Genomic DNA, 19,107 nt, shown 5'->3' on the forward strand with positions numbered 1-19,107 from the left:
ACATAGTCAGTCGCCTGAGTCAGGAATTGAACCCGGGTCTCAAGCGCTGTGAGGCAGCAGTGCTAACCACTGTGCCACCGTGCCGCCCACCAAGGAGAAAGGTAGAAGCAAGTTGTGCTGAGCTGAGGACTACAAGCTGGGAGGCTGTCGTGAGGAGATAGCCAAATGAGATGAGACTGGTGACAGTCGTGGACACAATGGCCTGGTGTTCCATGGTGGGGTCATAGTCCAAGAGGGAGGTTGGAGAAGGTGTTTTGAGAGCTGGCTCTCAGCCTTCGCCATATGGAGGTCAGTCTGCCCGACATCAACACCACCCTCATCGGGAGGCTTAATTACAAACTAAGGGTTGGATCTGAGTGCTGTTAGTTCTAAGGGAGATAAGTTAGAATGGGTGAGGGGTAGGGGTGGGGAGGGGGGGTGAGGGGCAGAGAAATGAAGGCACATCAGCTGTTGTCGATGAACAGGTCGAGGACAAGTGAAAGGCCAGAGGGAGGGTGTTGGAGACAGCGGAAGGAATCTCTGGGTCAGGGAGAGGACTCCCGTCCAAAGTAATGGGCACGGAGATGAAGAAGAGTCATGCTGTGCCGGAAATTCATTGAGGCAGGAGGCAGAGGGATCGAACTGAGACCTTTGCTGAATATGGAACACTCAGTGTCAGAATGTCAGTAGGATAATGCAGTTGGTTCTGCTATAATGCATGTTTCTTCAACACGAATTGGAATTTAACGCGATTGAAGAATTCAGTCCATTATTTGTTCAGCACTAACTTTCCTTACCTGTATTGGCTATAGCACAATTCTCATTGGTTTAAATGGCACGGCTATTGAGCAGTTTTCTTATTATGCTTGATCGCATGAGAACAGATCTATCGCTTCCTATCGGAACCGACTATAAATACACAACAAGTGATGGGGTCAGGAGAAGGGATGGTGTCAGAGGGGAGGATGTTTCCCAAGAGGTGTGGGTATTCATCAGGTATTCCGACTTGTATTCCTTAATGCACGGAACAAAACAAAGAGAAAAAGTTTCTTGTTAGAATATCAAATGGGCCGGAGAGTGAAGTGAAGTTCATTCAAATGAAGTTCATTTCACTCTCCAGTGGAAAGTTGAGTCTGGACACACTGCTATCTCTGGGCATATGGCCAAAGCCTAACAGATCTCCAGGAAGAGGAAACCACCTGGAAGTAATGGTTTATCAGGCAACTAGCATTCATCTATTCTGGGATTTGATTGGCCAGGATCTGCTGGAGGTGTATGAGAGAATGTTCCTGGCTGGCAGCATGCCTGTATCCCTGAGGAACAGCCATCATTCCCCTCATTCCCAAACTGGAGAGGAAGGGAATTAGAAACTTGGGATCATCTCACAGCTGAATGTGAACTAACAAATGTCATCGCCAATCAGGTCTGAAGTCTGGCCTGGTGCTGGTGATTCACCCTGTCTAGACCTGCACTGTACCGGACACGAAGATCTCAGAGAGATCTAGTGCTCCTCAGGGATGTGATTACCCATTTGGGGGACCACCGGGGGGATCTGCCTGATCAGGCTGGACCAGGAGAAGGCCTCAGACAGACACGCTCCTACGTGATGGATGTGCTCTCCAAAATGGGGTTTAGGAGTGGACTCCGCAATTGGATCTAACATACTACCCAAACACCAGAGGTACAGTTTCAGTCAATGAGTGGGAATTCAAGTGCTTCCTGGCAAATCTGGATTTGGAAGGGATTGACCCCTCTCCTCGGCCTTATTTGTGTGTTATATGGAACCTTTTTCTGAGTTCAGCCAGATGGAGACACCCAAGATTGTTGACAGGATAAATACTGAAAAGAGGGAGAGTCTAGGAGCACAGACTCTCAGAATTGCCATGGCATAAAAGGAGGTCATTCAGCCCATCATGCCTGTTCTGTTACCAGCGCCAATCTCCTGCTTTTTACCCAATCCCTGTACACAATTTCTATTCAAATAATCATCCAATGGCCTCTTGAATGCCTCAATTGAACCTGCCTCCACCACATTACTTCTCATTTCTGTCCTACCTGACCTACTCTGTATCGGTAGACTGCGCCCCCTGGATCTGGACTCTCTGGTCATCAGGAACATCCTTTTTGTGTTTACCAGGTCTAGTCGTGTTAGAATTTTATAGGTTTCTGTAAGGTTCCCCCTCATTCTTCTAAACTATAGTGAATATAGTCCTAACCAATCTAATGTCTCGATATACATCAGTCCTGCCATTCTAAGAATCAGTCTGGTGAGCTTTGCTTCACTCCTTCGATAGCTAGAACAACTTGCCTCAGATAAAAACTACCCATAGTTACTCCAGATGTGGTCTCACCAAGGCCCTGTCCAATTCGTAGAGTCATAGAACCCCTACAGCATGGAAATAGGCCCTTCAGCCTTACAAGTCCACACCAACCCACTGTAGATCAACCCACCCACACCCATTCCCTATTATTTCCCCATTCCCCAATTGCAGCAAGACAGCCCTGCTCTTGTATTCAAATCATCTCGCTACAAAGGCCGACATACCTTCTTCACCACATGGTGTGCTTGAAAGCTTACTTTCAGTTACTGGTGTGTAAGGACACCCATATCATGTTGCACCTTCTCCCTTTCCCAGTCTTTTGCCATTCAACTAATAACTGCCTTCCTGTTTTTGCTGCCAAAATGGATAGCTTTATATTTATCTACATTATACTGCATCTGCCATGCATCTGCCCACTCACGCAGCTTGTACAAATCACACTTGTTATGTGCTGAGCTTATAGCTTTCCCTGGTACTATAAGCAGCTGCAGAACGCTCCAAGTACTTGTCACATGCCATGTGACTTGTCTGTTGTGGAAAAGATTGTACCAGCAAAAGCCTTTGAGCACCATCAGGCAATGGACAGCATGTAACATCCTAGAGGTCCTATGCAAAAAGAAGAAGGTTGATCCAATCAATTATTCCCTGAGCAGACTATACCAAAGTCATTTGACAGAATGTCCCACCATCAGGATTTTCCAATGAGCATCAGAACCTGGGCACTGCCCATCAGATCTTTCATGCACTGCACGTTGCCATCAAGATGGCTGCAGTAGTAAAGGAATGGCTCCTCCTGGAATGCACCTTACAATGAAGGTCTGGAGAGAAATGTAATGATTTTTGATGAAGTTCAACCTGAGCAGGAGCTCTTTCCAGGGATACACACCATACATGGACTGGGTGCTGGCAGGTGGGACTGGATTGGGTTGGGATATCTGGTTGGCATGGACATGTTGGACCAAAGGGTCTGTTTCCGTCCTGTACATCTCTATGAGTCTATGCCTCTATTTGCTGGAGGACCATCAACTCGGCAAAAGATGTTCTTTGGTCTGTCAAAAACTTGCTGGTAAAGAACTACCCTCCATGTGGTGAAGACTGGTCATGTTCTAAAGTCCAGGGCCACAAGTAGAAGCTGTAAGGCTTGGGGAAGCCACTGCACAGGCAAGGTGGGGAAAGATCTCTGTCTAACACCTTTCAGCCACAGTGTAACAATAACACAAGTTCTGCCAGCCTCCTGGTCGTCCATTTTGGATTTCAGAACCTGCAGCTTTTTTTTTGTCTCTTAAAAGGGTAGCAAGAAGCTGGCAACTTGCGGAAGCCCTCGGGCTAACAGCTTGTCGCTCAATGCACATTGCATGAATTTGAGGGACCTAACAGTGAAGATTGGCACTGGAGAAGAATAATTTAATTCCAATCTGAAAAGTTTTGGAATATGCTTTTGGTATTTTATAAATAAAATATATTATTGCAAAATCCCCTCTTCAGAGAGCTGGAGGTTATCTTTTATTACAGTGATGAATGATATATGTCGAATGCCTGTTCTGAAGGAAAGTCATACTAGAATTGAAACATTGACTTTATTTCTCTCTCCACAATCACTGCCAGTCACAATTTCTCCAGCATTCTCTGTACTGTTTCCAATAGGATGATTGCACATTCCCACCTATCCTAATAAGCTTTAACCTCTTGCTAATCTATTTAGCTTTGTCGTAAACTTTAAAAATGGCATAATCTTTTGAGGATGAGAGTTCCAACAATTTCTGATCCTCTGAGAAATAGATGTCTCCTTAACTCTGTCTAAAACAATGTGGAGGTGTCAGTGTTGGACTGGGACAATAATCTGGGTGTTGTGAGATTTTTAAATCTCTGTCTAAATTGGGCAACCCTTCATTTTTAAACAGAGCTCTCTGGTTCTTGAATCTTCCACATGAGGGAACATCACTTCCATGAGCACCCTGACAAGCTCCATCTGGACCTTAGACGCTTCCACCTTGTAGTTACAAAACTCCAGCAGATTTACACCTGGTCTGTCCAGGATCTTTTTGTAAGTCATTCCTCCCGTTTCAGATACTAGTCTCATAAAAGGTAAAATTGCCATAGTCTTGCTAAAACATTGGGGCTGCTCTTTGATTAGAGAGAGAGAGAGAGAGACGACTGGTGATGCTTTAACCTGAGGGTCACCATGCGTCGGCCAAAGTGAGAGGTTGAAAAGGAGCGTCCTTCAGGATGACCTCAGCCTGTGTGGGAATTGAACCCATATTACTGGCATCACTCTAAGTTGCAAGCCAGCCAACCGAACTAACCCAACTCCCTATCAGTCCAGTGAGCCTTTTTTGAAAGTGCCATCTAATTAGTATAACTCTTCTGCTGTTACTCCAGAGCCTTGCAAATGTTACCATTTTCAAATATATACCTAATTTCCTTTTGAAAGTCCCTATTGAATCTGTTCCTGTCACTGTATTGGGCTGTGTATTCCGAATAAAAAATCACCACATCATGGTAGCTCAGTGGTTAGCACTGCAGTCTCACAGTGCCAGGGACTCAGGTTCAATTGCTGTCTTTGGTGACTGCCCATGTGGTGTTTACACATTCTGCATGCATTTGCTCTGGTTTCCTCCCACACTCCAAAGATGTGTTATGTGCACTAGTAAATATACAGAATGGGTCTGGGTGGGTTAGTCTTTGGAGGGTTGGTGTGGGCCAAAGGGCCTGTTTCCATACCGTAGGGAATCTAATCTCATGCTGCTGCCGATTTTCCATCCTGCCAACATCAGTCACACTCTTAGCCACCTCCAGTTTAGGCAACTTGTCCTGCATTTTCCTATCAATTGAGAAATTACCTTTGGTGGTGGAAGTGATGCATTTCAAGTTCCCACTGCCTGGAAGGTGAATAGTTCCATTCAATTTCAACAGCTGCAATGTAGTATTTCTTCTCGGAGTAAAACAGATCCGGCAAATCAAACATGGAGCATTTATTCACCGTGTAAAACTGCTTCATGCCTCCAGCGAAGTGGTCTGTCGTCTTGCAGGACACTTCAAATACTCCTGCACACGCAAATAAAGGCACAATATAAGATGGATCAATTTATTCGCATGACACTTTAAAGCGGTGTGTGATCTAACTAGCAAGCTATAATGTTGGATCAGAACTCGCTCTGTGAAAGGTAGGTCAGTATCCCATCACCAAGTCACCCTTTATATACACATGAACTCTGACCAGCCAGCTAAGAGCCAGTCCCCAGATTCACAAGAATCACTGAGACTCCTGCTTATATCTGTCAGCCAGGGCTCCCTGATTGGACCAGGTTAACAGCCCCAATCAGGGATCTCATATTCAATGACATCCATCTGGCCAATTTCATTCTAATCAGTACACTCTGACTTCCAATGACATAAAATACTCCAACTGCACCATCCAATTGCTTCTTCAGTTATTCTAGGATTTCCACCTTTCCCACACATTTTGGGGTTCCAGTCACTACAATTACCCCTGTTGAAGTGAAGTCTTAGTTTTAGGGTTGCTATTGGGATTTGGTATTTCCCTGGAGGTTTCATCACATGACATCACCAGCCCCTCCCCCCACCCCCAGATTCCAGACAATGAGTTAGCCAACCCATCCATCCTTGTCTCTGAGCCAATCGGAGAGCAAGAAGACTCATTATCTGATTGGGTGACCCTTCACCGTCAACCAAACAGCATTTCTCCCTACCTCCACCATTTGCAATACAGTCTTAAAGTCTAGCAAAGAGAAATGCGCAAAGAAAATGATTGGACGAATCAATCGCTTTAACATGCCTATGACTTTTCCCCAGAGTTGCATAGATCAGTGGCCTGGAAACTGATATTTGATTCTACCAGTTCTCTTCCCTAGTGCCAATCTCCTGTCTTTTCCCTGTATCCCCACACATCATTACAAGGCAAGTAATCAGCCAATGCCCCAAGTGAACCTGCTTTCACCACGTTTCCAGGCAGTGGATGCCTGTGTGAAGCTTGTTGTTCTCACATCACCCTTGCTTCATTTGCACATTATTTTAAATCTGTGCTGTCTCGTTCTTTTTTCTTTGATGGGTAGGAACCGATCATTACCAGACAGTTTCCAGTTCTCATGGAATTACATTCCACTTCTGGAGAGGATAAGCAAAAGGGTAGAAGGCTGGAAAATAATTCTACAAAGGCAGTATATTATCCGGGTGGGGTGGGGGGAGGGGGGAGCAGTGTGGAGAATAAGGAAGAGTGAGATAAGTAAAGAGTTTGGTAGCTTTGAAATCCTGAAAAAGAACAAATTTGATTGGATGACAATGTAATGTGCCCTGATTGACACATTGAAGCCATACCGAGAAGTCAGAACATCCTTTTAGAAAGATTGTAATGTCTGTCTTATCTAGCTTTATTTCTCATTTTCTTAACTTATCCTATGTATATCTGTAATGTAGTGTAATGTTTTTCTTGTTTTTCAGTATTTTATGTTTCTAAGCTTTGTACCTAGCTACCTTGTATCTGAGATGGCACCTGCGTTGGCAATATTGTCCACTTTTCACTGTGCTCCTGTTCTTTTGTGAGTTGAGTACACGTGACAATAAATCTACTTCTAACCCAATTAACCATAATCCAAAAATAGAGGTAAGAGAACTGGAGAAGCGTTGACCATTCCAATAAGGTGAACAGAGAAAAGAAAGGATCTATTAGTAGGGTAACCATTCAGGATCATTGATATACTTACGTCTTAGAAAGTGAATTAAGCCTCTCTAATTGTATCATGCATCAATGCTTCTTAGTTTCTTAAAGACGGTCATAGTATATTGTTATCAAAATTGTCAACCACAATATAAATATACATGTTCATTGTGAATACATGCTACTATACCTGCACTGTCGGGTTGCATGATAATTGTGGCTGAGATGTGTGGGAATAGATTGATCACGTCTCTTCTGATTCCTTGCTTGGTGAAAGTGTTGCCTTGGAAATAAATCCCATGGATATCAACTTCTGATCCAAGACCAAACATATGCCAGGACACTATGTTTCCTTTGCACATCTCCAAACCTGGCTGATTGCCATACATGTATCCGTTGATGGCTAAAATCATAATGCAAAGCAAAAAATGAGAAAGCTTACAAAGGGTGGTGTGTGTGTGTGTGTGTGTGTGAACATTTTCACTGGAAAGAGATATTACTATGACATTATTGTGATCAAATGAGGAAGCTGGCAAATGGAGAGCTAATTCACCCCTCCTCACCCGGATGTGACTATTGTCATTCCAAATCGTTATATATTTGACTATGTTGTACCAAGTCAAAATGAGCAATCACATAATGTAATGAATTAATTTTATAAATAAGCAACTAATTCATGAATGTTAAACTTGCAAGCATTATTTATCATGTCTGAATTTTTGATTTTCAAATTAGAATGTTAAAGTATTAAATTTATTGGTAGAGATATCAGCATGCATTTCAAAAACTTACAGTGCATTTTGTTTGATTCTTGAAAGTCCTCATCGTCCTTATTGACAGCTTTGGGGTTAGTTGTAAACATCTTGATGTTGTCATCTAAATACCAGCTGAGATTCTCATCAAACACCGTCGCTAGCAAATAGAATTCCTTGTCCACATTTTTCTGTGTCAATGTCATTGAAAATGTACAACATTTAAAGCAGGATCAATGAAACAACAAAGTAATTCACTAAAGAATTACATATCCTTTGTACTGAAGGTCACACTTCCCAGTTAGCACTTGACACCAGTTTCTTCTGGAGTACTATGCTAAAGGGAGTCATGATTTGGAGATGCCAGTGTTGGACTGGGGTGTACAAAGTTAAAAATCACACAACACCAGGTTATAGTCCAACAGGTTTAATTGAAAGCACTAGCTTTCGGAGCGACACTTCTTCATCAGGTGGTTGACTACTACCTGATGAAGGAGCGTTACTCCGAAAGCTAGTGCTTTCAATTAAACCTGTTGGACTATAACCTGGTGTTGTGTGAATTTTAACTTTAATAAAGGGAGGATATTGTTAAATTGGAAAGGGTGCAGAAAAGGTTTACCAGGATGTTGCCTGGACTAGAGGGTTTGACTTATACAGAGAGGATGAATAAGTTGGGACTTCTTTCTTTGGAGTGTAGAAGATTGAGAAGTGACCTTAACGAGGTTTATAAAATCATGAGAGACATAGATAGGGTTAACAGCAAGGGTCAGTTCATGAATGTAGAGGATTTCTAGGGTGAGAGGAGAAACATGTAAACATTTCACAGAGAGTGGTTTATGTGTGGAATTAACTGCCAGAGGAAGTGGTAGGTGCAGGTACAGTTGCAACGTTCAAGATACATTTGGACAGGTACATGGATTGGAAAGGTTTAAAGGAATATGGGCCAAATGCAGGCAAGTGGGACTTGATTAGTTTGGGAAACTTGGTCAGTATGGTGTTTGATCAAAGGGTCTGTTTCTGTGCTGTATGACTCTATCATTCTCTGTTCTCTAGGTAGACTCCTTGAGTTGGCTGGTGCTGATTTTATTATGTGGTAGGATGAGCAGGCGTGGTCTGGGTCTACTGCAGTTAGGAAATGGAATGGGCCTGGGCTACTGGCACATTTCAAAACATGTACTAGCCATATAGCCAACTGAGCTTACATCTTCTAAAGCCAAGCCATAAAAGCTTGCTGGTGAGAGCACAACTGGAGCACTGCGCACGGAATGGGACCCTTACCTACGAAAAGATGTTATTTCATTGGACACATTTTAGTGAATATTTACCAGGATGAAGCATGATATGGGGGGATTGTTTTAAGAGCTAATTTAAACAGGTTGGGACTATACTCCCTGGAGTTGAGAAGAATATGAGGTGATCTCCTTGAAACATATTAAGAGCCTTGACAGGTTTGATGCTGAGAGGATGCTTCCCCTCATGGGAGTGTTCAAAAGCCGAATTAAAGGGAGCAATTTTAAGACTGACATGAAGAGGAATTTCTTCTCTCAGAGGGTTGTGAGTCTTTGGAACCCCTTGCCACAGAGAGCTGTGGGGGCAGAGACCACGTGTACATGCGAGGCTGAGATAGATAGATTCTTGTTCAGTTGGGGAACCAAGGAAAATGCAGGAAAATGGACATGAGGAATGATGGTTCAGCTATGATCCTACTGAATGGCAAAGCAGGCTCAAGGAGCCAAAAAGCCTACTCCTGCTCCTATTTCTGATGGTCTTACACAATGATTTACAGAGGGATGTCCAGGTTTCTGACCCAGTGACACTGAAAGAATGGCAATACATTTGGTGATTATGATGAGTGGTCTGGATAGGAACTTGTAAGTGGCGATGTTCCCATGTTTCTGCTACCTTTGTCCTTCTAGATGGCAGTGGTCACGGCTGTGGAACCTTGGTGAATTTCTACAGTGCGGTTTGTAGATAGTACTCTCTGCTGCTACTGAGTGTCGGTGGTGGAGTGAGTGGATGCTTTTGAATGTAATGCCAGCCAGGTGGGTTGCTTTGTCCTGGATAACGCCAAGGGGAACAAAGGGTTGAGGAGAAAAATGCTGGAAAGTGGACTTGAAGAATGCCAGATCAGTCATGAACCTATTTCTCTTGGCCTTGTGGTCTTATAAAATGAGGTCTTCAGGACAGATAACAGAACTGAATAATTATACTCATAACAGACGAATAATTAATTGGAGAATCGTTGCCACAGGAATAAAAACGAAACATTTGTCATATATGGTTTTAATCCTATTGTCTCTCTGACCTCACATCAACTGGTATTGCTGTCACTGGCATATCCAAGCTAGGGAGGATCACTAATTAACTTAATGTACCTGCTTCCCTTGAGAGTTTAGGGTGTTCTTCTTGCACACAATGAGAGGACCAACCAGACCAGAGCTACTGTCCTTTATGGAATCCACAGCTGAAGAGTAGAGCCAAGTCAGGCAGTTTGGATCATTCTCACTCGGACCATACTCCTTTGGAACGCTCCATTCATAAATAAACGTTTGACCGGGCTGGACAAAAGGCGAGCGAGGAGGCGGAGCCACGATTCCTGTCAGATACATTTTAATTTCAAAACCTTTGACGTTGATTCCTTTACCAGCAGACAATTCCAATACATTTTCAGACACAAGGATAAAAAGGAATCCTGCACCGAGTGCGCAACTTCAATGCTGAAACATGTCCCAGTCAAACAAAATTGGGTACCACGCCAACCAGATGGTGTGGGTGAACACCCCTGTGAAGATATCAGAAGGGGACAGAATGAGGAACTTTGGGAGATAATTTCAGGACCTTGGAGCCTAGATTGTTGAAACCAATGTGGAGTGATTGGAAGGGAGATGTTCAGATATCTAGACCAACTGGGGCAGAGAATTAAGGGATTATTGAGGCTTGACAGGTCATGGTGAGGTCATCCATAGAATTAAGCTCAATAAGTTTTTTTAAATTCACTCAAATGATATGGGCATCACTGGCTAGGTTAGCAGTTATTGCCCAGCCCCAATTGCCCAGAGATTAATTGAAAGTCACATGTTGGCCAGAACAGGTAAGGATGACAGATTTCCTTCCCTAAAGAACATTAGTGAACCAGTTGGACTTTTATGACAATTGACTGTTGTCATGAGGAAAACTTTAATTCCATTTTGCGAAATTCAAATTTCATGTCCTTGTTGGCAAAGCATACAATGTTGAGAGAAGGGAGAATGGATAAATCCTTTGAAGGAACATTGAGAATGTGGAAATGAAGGGAACCTGTTGCTGGGGAGTTGGTCTTGTTATCATCTGATAGGAGTGGTTCAACCTGTCGGACTTTCACTGAACAGAAGAGTGTATGGAAGATGTTGAGGGTGGAAGGTGAGGTCATTCACTTCAAACACTGAGGAAGGGGAAGAAAAGAGGAATAATATTTCATCACAAGTTTAGAAATACATAATCCTCATTGAATAGTGTACTTTTGAGATGAGGTTAAGTGATTCCCTCTCCATTTCCAGTTCAGCACCCTCACTGGATTGACCTGACCTTCAAACTGAGCTCAAGAAAACCAGCTCATGTAATTCCTACAGTGTGGAAGCAGGCCAATCAGCCCATTGAGTCCACACTGACCCGCCAAAGAGTATCCCACATAGATCCAAAACCCCCCACCCACTCTATAACACTGTATTCCCCATGGCTAATCCATCTAGCCTGCACATCCCTGGACATTATGGGCAATTTAGTATGGTCAATCCACCTAACCTGCACATCTTTGGATGTGGGATGCAATGGGAGCACCTGGAGGAAACCCAGGCAGACACAGAGAGAATGTGCAAACGCCAGACAGACGATTGCTTGAGTCTGGAATTGAACCCAGGTCCCTGACTCTGTGAAGCAGTAATGCTAACCAGTGAGCCACTGTGCCATCCACAATATCCCAACAAAGTGATTTACAACAACTGTACTGTTTGAGATTCTAGAAGCAGAAAAGCCTGGAGTTTTCAAGCTCTGGGCTGACTGTTGCATTTTTAGCTCAGTGTCAGTTTAGTTGAGTTTTGCAGATGGTCCTCTCTCGACAAAATCTCTTCTTCCCAACCTCACCTCATTATCTATCGATGACCTCCCAATCAATTCTAGTCCTGCTCTACCATCTGCCTGTCCCAGAAGAACTTGCCACTCCCCAGATATCCACTGGTAGATTGGCATTCTCAGAGCCTGTGCCATCTTCAATAGGTTCAGGCGAGCAATGCCATTCTGAACCTGCCCTGCTGATCGAAGGGCAGTCTTCTTGAAGATGACCGAGAGGGGGAAAATACCGCCGCAATCCTCCGGCAGGGAAATGGTGGACTGTGTGGACTAGTGGAGGGTTGTCCTCTTCCCTGAGGACCGGTGGAGGAGGCCATACCACCAAATTCTGGCAGCTTGCTCTGAGATTGCCATCCAGTCAGCGCCATCTCCTAAATGTGAAGGACCAGCCACACAGTCCTCCTCTCCTCCAGGCTCAGTGTCACACTCTTCTTTCTGTCACCTCACACTCACTCTATCTCTGCCGCTGTGTCCACCCCCCACCAAGGTTCATGCTCCACCACTTTCATGGTTTGCATGCGATATCTTCCCTCACACACTCTTGTTACCCCTCAACCTCCCACTAACACAGCCTCTGTGCTGCCTACTCACTTGCCTGGATCATCTTACCACTTTTCAACTGCCTGCACCAACACTAAAACTATGCCACCCACTCTCATCTCACTCAGTTATTCCCTTTCTTTCCCATTACAGGAAAAAACAGTTTATAATGGGGCAGAAAGAGCCAAGAGAGAGGAAGGATTGCTCAATGTTAGGCTCCTTACCAGCTACGAGGCGCAAATCCTGCCCCTCGCTGGGTTATTCCTCTGGGGATGCCGCGATGTCAATGGTCCACCAACTACAAGTCCTTCCAATACACGCCAATGGCAGCTGCTAAGAGTGAGAGAGCTACCTGGTCAGTCACGTGTTGGAAAGTAATTGGCATTTCTGCCTTCACTCTCCAAGCTGCAACCCCCATGGGAAAATGTATGTCACCATGGCAAAGTGGACTCATGGCTGAATTGACTGATTGGTACCAAGAACACAGAGTTCGATTCCCCTGTTCAGGTTGAGGTGGAATTGGAACATGCCTCTTTACCCTCACCATAGCGGAGGCTGTGGCCTGGGGCAGATTTCAAGCAAAAAATCCAGGACGAATGCTGGCTTTTACCACAAAACACTTGCAGTAAAACAGTAAAGCAGTAAAGTCAGAGAGAGAACATCCGGAATATCCTGTGTAAGCTCAGGACAGTGATATTGAGGTACGAATGCAATCAGGGAATTTGGGGATAGCAGAGGAAAATGGTGCTGAGGCAAATGATCAATCTAGAAGGTAGCACAAACTTAAGGAGTGAATGGCCTACTCCTGCTAGCCCTATGCCTACATTTAAATATGACACTTGCCCATTTCCTGTGGCTCTATCTTAGAATCCCTACAGTGTAGAAACAGGTCATTTGGCCCAATAAGTCCACACTGACCCGCTGCAGAGAATCCTACCCAGACCCACTCCCCTACCCTATTACTGTACATTTCCCCTGACTAATGCACCTAACCTACACATCCCTGCGCATTATGGGCAATTTCCCATGGCCAATTCACATAACCTGCACATCTTTGGACTATGGGCGGAAATCAGAGCACCAGGAGGAAGTCCAAGCAGATACAGGGAGAATGTTCAAACTCCACATAGACTGTCACCCGAGCCAGGAATTGAACCCAGGTCCCTGGCACTGTGAGGTAGCATTGCTGACCACTGAGCCACTATGCCACCCCCGAAGTTATAAATAATCTTTAAAGATCTGTCCTTAAGGTCAGAATGCATCCAACATTTTTGACAGGTGAATATTTTTAGGCTGCATTACCCGATGTGGACGTTTGGTATTTGGCTCCTTCAGAATCTTTGTCATAGAGGACTCCGTGAGCTTGAATACTGTACGTGTGGCTGGCATTGTTCCAGAAGGTCACCTTGATCCTATCCCCAACTTCGGCTTTAATGACAGGTCCTGCAGGGAGAAACATGATCACAGTTAGCAGTTTCTTCATGCAGAGTTGACGATAAAAGAGTCTCCAGTATCTTGCACTGAAGGTGACTGAGACCATAAAGCATGCTTACTGTATAATTCTACATCTTCACACGAAGGGTGAAATCCCAGTCAATGTCAATGGGCAAATGCTTTTGACAAACTCACCTCATTCACTTGGTGGCGATAGACCTACAAGACGTAATGTAATGTGGGAAACTGTGAAGTTAGAAGGATGAATACAAACTGCAGAAAGCTACAACACAAAGGATCTTGGGGGAACTTGCGCACAAAACACAAAAAGTTAGCACACAGTTACAGTAGGTAAGGCCAATGGAATGTCTGGCCTTATTTGAAGGGTGTTGGAATAGGAGAGTCTTACTAAAATTGTGCAAGGTGCAGAAGAAACCACGCCTGAAGAACTGTGAGCAGTTTTGGTCCCTTTATTTATGAAAAGATGTTACTGCATGGCAAAAAATTCAGAGAATTTCACTCGGAGATCCCTGCTATGAAGGGATTGCCATAGGAGCAAAGGTTAAACAGGTTGGGACTCTGCTCACTGGAGTTGCGAAGAATGATCTCCTTGAAACATATTGAATTCTTAAAGGGCTTGACAGGGTCAATACTGAGACGATGTTACCCCTCATGGGAGTGTCCAAAAGCAGAATCAAAGGGAGCAATTTTAAGACTGACATGAGGAGATAATTCTTCTCTCAGAGCCTTTGGAACTCCTTGTCACAGAGAGCTGTGAGGGCAAAGTCATTGTGTATATTTCAGGCTGAAATAGATCGATTTTTGATGAGTAGGGGATTCAAAGGATACAGGGTAAGGACAAGAAAGTGGACGTGAGGAATGTCAAATCAGCTGTGATCCTATAGACGAGCAGAGTAGGCTCGATGGGCTAAACGGCCTACTTCTGTTCCTAGTGTTTATAGTCTAATAGCCTTATACAATGTCTTTAGGGAGGGAAGCCAGTACTTTGAAAGAATGGTAACATATTTGGTGATTATGGTGAGTAGTTTGGTGGGGAACTTGGAGGTGATAGTGCTCCCATGTGTTTGCTGCCCTCGTCCTTATACATGGAGGTGGTCATGGGTGTGGAGCCTTGGTGCATTTCTGCAATGCATCTTTTAAAATAATACACTTTGCTGTTACTCAGCATTAGTGGTGGAGGGAGTGGAGGCTTGTGGATGTGGTGCCAGTCAAGTGGGCTGCTTTGTCCTGGATGGTGTCAAGCTTCTTGAGTGTTGTTGGAATTCTAGGCATCCATTCAAACAGGGAATATTCCATCACATTTCTTCTGGATGATGGTCAGACTTTGGTGAGTCAGAAGGTGAATTACTTCAAGTGGATTATGGTCAATCATCATATCATTTGGGAAGCAGCTCATTCCCAACCCAGTGATGGTCATAAGCTTCCCAATCAGAGTCGAGGCTCCAGTTAAAGTATAGGCTAATGCAGGAAGTTAATGCAGGGCAAATCATTTTTGACTAATTGAAGATGTAACAAGCAAAGTGGATAATGGGGATCCAGTAGGTGTAATGTATCTGGACCGCTGGAAGGTATTTAATAAGGTGCCACACTATAGGTTAATTCACAAGATTGGATCATATGGGATTGGGGGTAATTTATTACCTTGGATAGATGATCAGCTGATGGACAGAACACAGTTTTGGGATAAATGTTTTTTTTGGGGATGGCCAGATGTAACCAGTGGGGTGTTACAAGGATCAGTCCTTGGGCCCCAGCTATTTACAATCTACATTCACGACTTGGATACAGGGAGAGAAGCCTCTAAAGCCAACTTTGCGGACGAGACGAAAATAGGCAGGATGGTAAATTGCAATGAGGAAACAAGAACCTTACAAATGGATATAGACTGGTTAGGAGAGTGGGCCAAAATGTGGCAGATGGACTTTAATGCGGATAAGTGCGGGATCATGCATTTGGGTCAGAAAAATGGGAAGGCAACCTATTATATAAATGGGGAGAGACTTCGAGGTGCTCCAATTCAGAGGAACCTGGGTGTCCTTGTTCATGAATCATAGAAAACTAGTATTTAGTACAGCAGATAATAAAGAAAGCAAATGGAATATTGGCTTTATGGCTGAAGGAATAGCATATAAATGTAAGGAATTATTGTTGCAACTATACAAGGCATTGGTAAGGCCGCACCTGGAATATTGTGCACAGTTTTGGTCCCCTTATTTGAGGAAAGATGTAATGGCAATGGAGGCAGTTCAGAGGAGGTTCACTAGATTGATGCCAGAGATGAGGGGTTTGTTGTATCAAGAGAGATTGAACAGTTTAGGCCTATACTCTCTGGAATTTAGAAGAATGGAGAGATCAAATTGAGGTATTCGAGATGATAAAAAGTGTGGGTAAAATAGACGTGGAATGGATGCTTCCTCTTATGGGGCATTCTGGGATGAGAGGGCACAGTCCTAGGATAAGGGGGAACAAATTTAAGACAGAGTTGAAGAGAAACTACTTCTTCCAAAGGGTTGTGCATCTGTGGAATTCACTACCCCAAAGTGTGGTGGATGCTGCGACAGTGAGTAAATTTAAGGAGGAGTTAGACAGATTTTTAATTGGTAATGGTTTGAAGGATCATGGGGAGAAGACAGGAAAATGGGGGTGAGGAGCAAATCAGCCATGATCGAATGGCAGAGCAGACTCGATGGGCCAAATAGCCAAATTCTGCTCCTTTATCTTATGAACATTTAATGTTGCCCATGTGAATGCTAACTGTACATTTCTCCATTATATGAAGTGATTCCAAAGTCATCAACCTGATGAAAACCAAAAAAGCTGCAGATTCTGCAAAACAGGAATTGCTGGAAAAGTTCGGCAGGTCTAGCAGAATCCGTGGAATGCAATCAAAGTTAACATTTCAGATTGAGTGACCCATCCTCAGAACTGAGTTCTGAGGAACTTGACCTGGAACGTTAACCCTAGTTTCTCTCCACAGATGCTGACAGATCTGCTTATCTTTTCCAGTAATTTCTGTTTTTGTTTCAACCTAATGAATATTGTTTCTGTCTCTGTAGCTGAGCTTTTCCAGCATCCTGCATTTCAAAACAGCGTATGAGACAGTGGAAGAGCTGCTTGTACATGGGCTATTCGGTATCAGAAGCCATTAAAGGGCTTAAATGAATTACAGATTTGTTTTAAATGCTGAAGAAAGTTGCTCCAATCATCACAAACTAGTCTACCTATATATTTTAATTCTTGAAGTGTTCCTTGGCACGTGTGGAACAGGGATTTCTGTCAACAGCTCCAGTGTTTCGATTAAGAGGTTACAGTATTGTAAGATGTTCTTGCTCCTTTGTTGTCAGCCTGTCTGTTGGGTCTAAAGATCTTAGGGCCCCACACTTGGCAATTGGCTTCATAAACTGCAATAGTTCAAGTGCCAATGTTCTTATCAAATGGCCCAGTAGATAGTAAATGCATGTGAGACATTTTTTATCTGTTAGGTATTTCTTATCAAAAATCTGTCTGGAGTTAAAGGGGTGAGCGAAGGAGAATCTTGGATGTTGGACTTTGTACCTTGCTGTAAAATGGGTGATATGTTTTTGACAACATTTTCAACATCTCTTCCCTGTTTTTATCAATGATGGCTTCAGTAGAGCTAAAACTAGGGCTAGAGATAAAACAAAATTCCTATTGCATGAAGCCTCTCCCTTATATTGATTGGTTGTTGCCACATGTACCAAGATAAAGGAAAAAGTGTTATTTTGTGTGCTATATAGGCAGATCTTACCATATCAAATGCATTGGGATTGGAGAGCAGAGTGCAGAATATAATGTTACAGACATAGAGAGAGATCAGAAATCACATTTGAGAGGTCTGTTCAAAGGTCTGATAACAGCATGAAAGAAGGGGGTCTTGAGTCTTTTCATACATTTGTACTAATTTTTATATCTTCTGCTTGACATAAAAGGTGGGAGAGTATACCGGGTGGGAGGAGTCATTGATTATGTTGATTGCTTTCTCAAAGCAGTGGGAAGTATGGATGGAGTCATGGAGTCATAGGGATGTACAGCACAGAAACAAATCCAACCCGTCCATGCCAACCAGATACCCTAACCTAATCTCGTCCCATTTGCCAGCACTTGACCCATATCCCTCTAAACCCTTCCTATTCATAAACACATCTGGATGCCTTTTAAATGTTGTAATTTTACCTGCCTCCACCACTTCCTCTGACGGCTCATTCCATACATGTACCACCCTCTGTGTGAAAATAGTTGCTCCTTAGGTCTCTTTAATATCTTTCCTATCTCACCCTAAATTTATGTCCTCTAGTTCTGGACTTCCCCATCCCAGGGAAAATACTTTGCCTATTTACCCTATCCATGCCCCTCATAATTTTGTAAACCTCTATAAGGTCACCCCTCAGCCTTCGATGCTCCAGGGAAAACAGCCCCAGCCTGTTCAGCCTCTCCCTGTAGCTCAAATCATCCAACTCTGGCAACATCCTTGTAAATCTTTTTCTGAACCCTTTCAAGTTTCACAACATCTTTCCAATAGGAAGGAGACCAGAATTGCACACAATATTCCAACAGTGGCCTAACCAGTGTCCTGTACAGCTGCAATATGACCTCCCAACTCCTGTACTCAATACTCTGACCAATAAAAGTAAGCAGAGCAAACGCCTTCTTCACTATCCTATCGACCTGTGACTTCATTTTCAAGGTACAATGAACCTGCACTCCAAGGTCTCTTTATTCAGCAACACTCCCTCAGACCTAACTATTTAGTGTAAAAACCCTGCTCTGATTTGGTTTTCCAAAATGCCGCACCTCACATTTATCTGAATTATGCATGGATGAACGTTAAAAGTGCTGAGACTTTGTTGTATGGTAAAATACATCACTTATCAGAATGGAATATCAAGCTAGAGCAATTGAAGAAATTTCCCAATAAAGTCTTTACCAAGTATTCCAAGATGCTGTTCCTGTGGCGTCCGCTGCTTCTGCATTTTAAAAGTGTCACTTGTGTATTCTCTGTAAACAGCTTTTTTGTATTTTCCTCCAATTCTTTTCTCTCCTTTTTCAAAAAATGTCACAGAATCACTGCAGGTACAAGAGCATAATGCAATTAATGAAGATTACTTTACGGCCTCCACAATTATTGTTGCTCACCCCATTCTCCTTTCTGCTCAGTCAAGCCCCTTTCTCGAGACGGTCACTGGTTCAGTTCAATCAAGAATATGGGGATTCAGATTCCTCTTCGTACATATGCCTGTTTGTTTTAATTATGTGTTGGACA

The 19,107-nt window shown here is 43.5% G+C and overlaps 1 protein-coding gene across 1 annotated transcript in view; it reads right to left on the reverse strand.

Annotated features, from left to right (window-relative positions):
- Nucleotides 1-19,107, reverse strand: part of cp (ceruloplasmin) — a 60,799-nt gene that overhangs the window by 21,129 nt on the left and 20,563 nt on the right. Inside the window, exons 7-12 of the mRNA XM_060834377.1 lie at nucleotides 18,772-18,911; nucleotides 13,674-13,814; nucleotides 10,103-10,323; nucleotides 7,768-7,918; nucleotides 7,166-7,378; nucleotides 5,141-5,345 (exon numbers count right to left, since the gene is read on the reverse strand). Of these exons, the coding sequence (XP_060690360.1) occupies nucleotides 5,141-5,345; nucleotides 7,166-7,378; nucleotides 7,768-7,918; nucleotides 10,103-10,323; nucleotides 13,674-13,814; nucleotides 18,772-18,911 (1,071 nt within the window). The remainder of the gene's footprint in view (nucleotides 1-5,140; nucleotides 5,346-7,165; nucleotides 7,379-7,767; nucleotides 7,919-10,102; nucleotides 10,324-13,673; nucleotides 13,815-18,771; nucleotides 18,912-19,107) is intronic.

The sequence above is a fragment of the Hemiscyllium ocellatum genome, chromosome 13 (genome assembly GCF_020745735.1).
Source record: "Hemiscyllium ocellatum isolate sHemOce1 chromosome 13, sHemOce1.pat.X.cur, whole genome shotgun sequence".
Classification (NCBI taxonomy): domain Eukaryota; kingdom Metazoa; phylum Chordata; class Chondrichthyes; order Orectolobiformes; family Hemiscylliidae; genus Hemiscyllium; species Hemiscyllium ocellatum.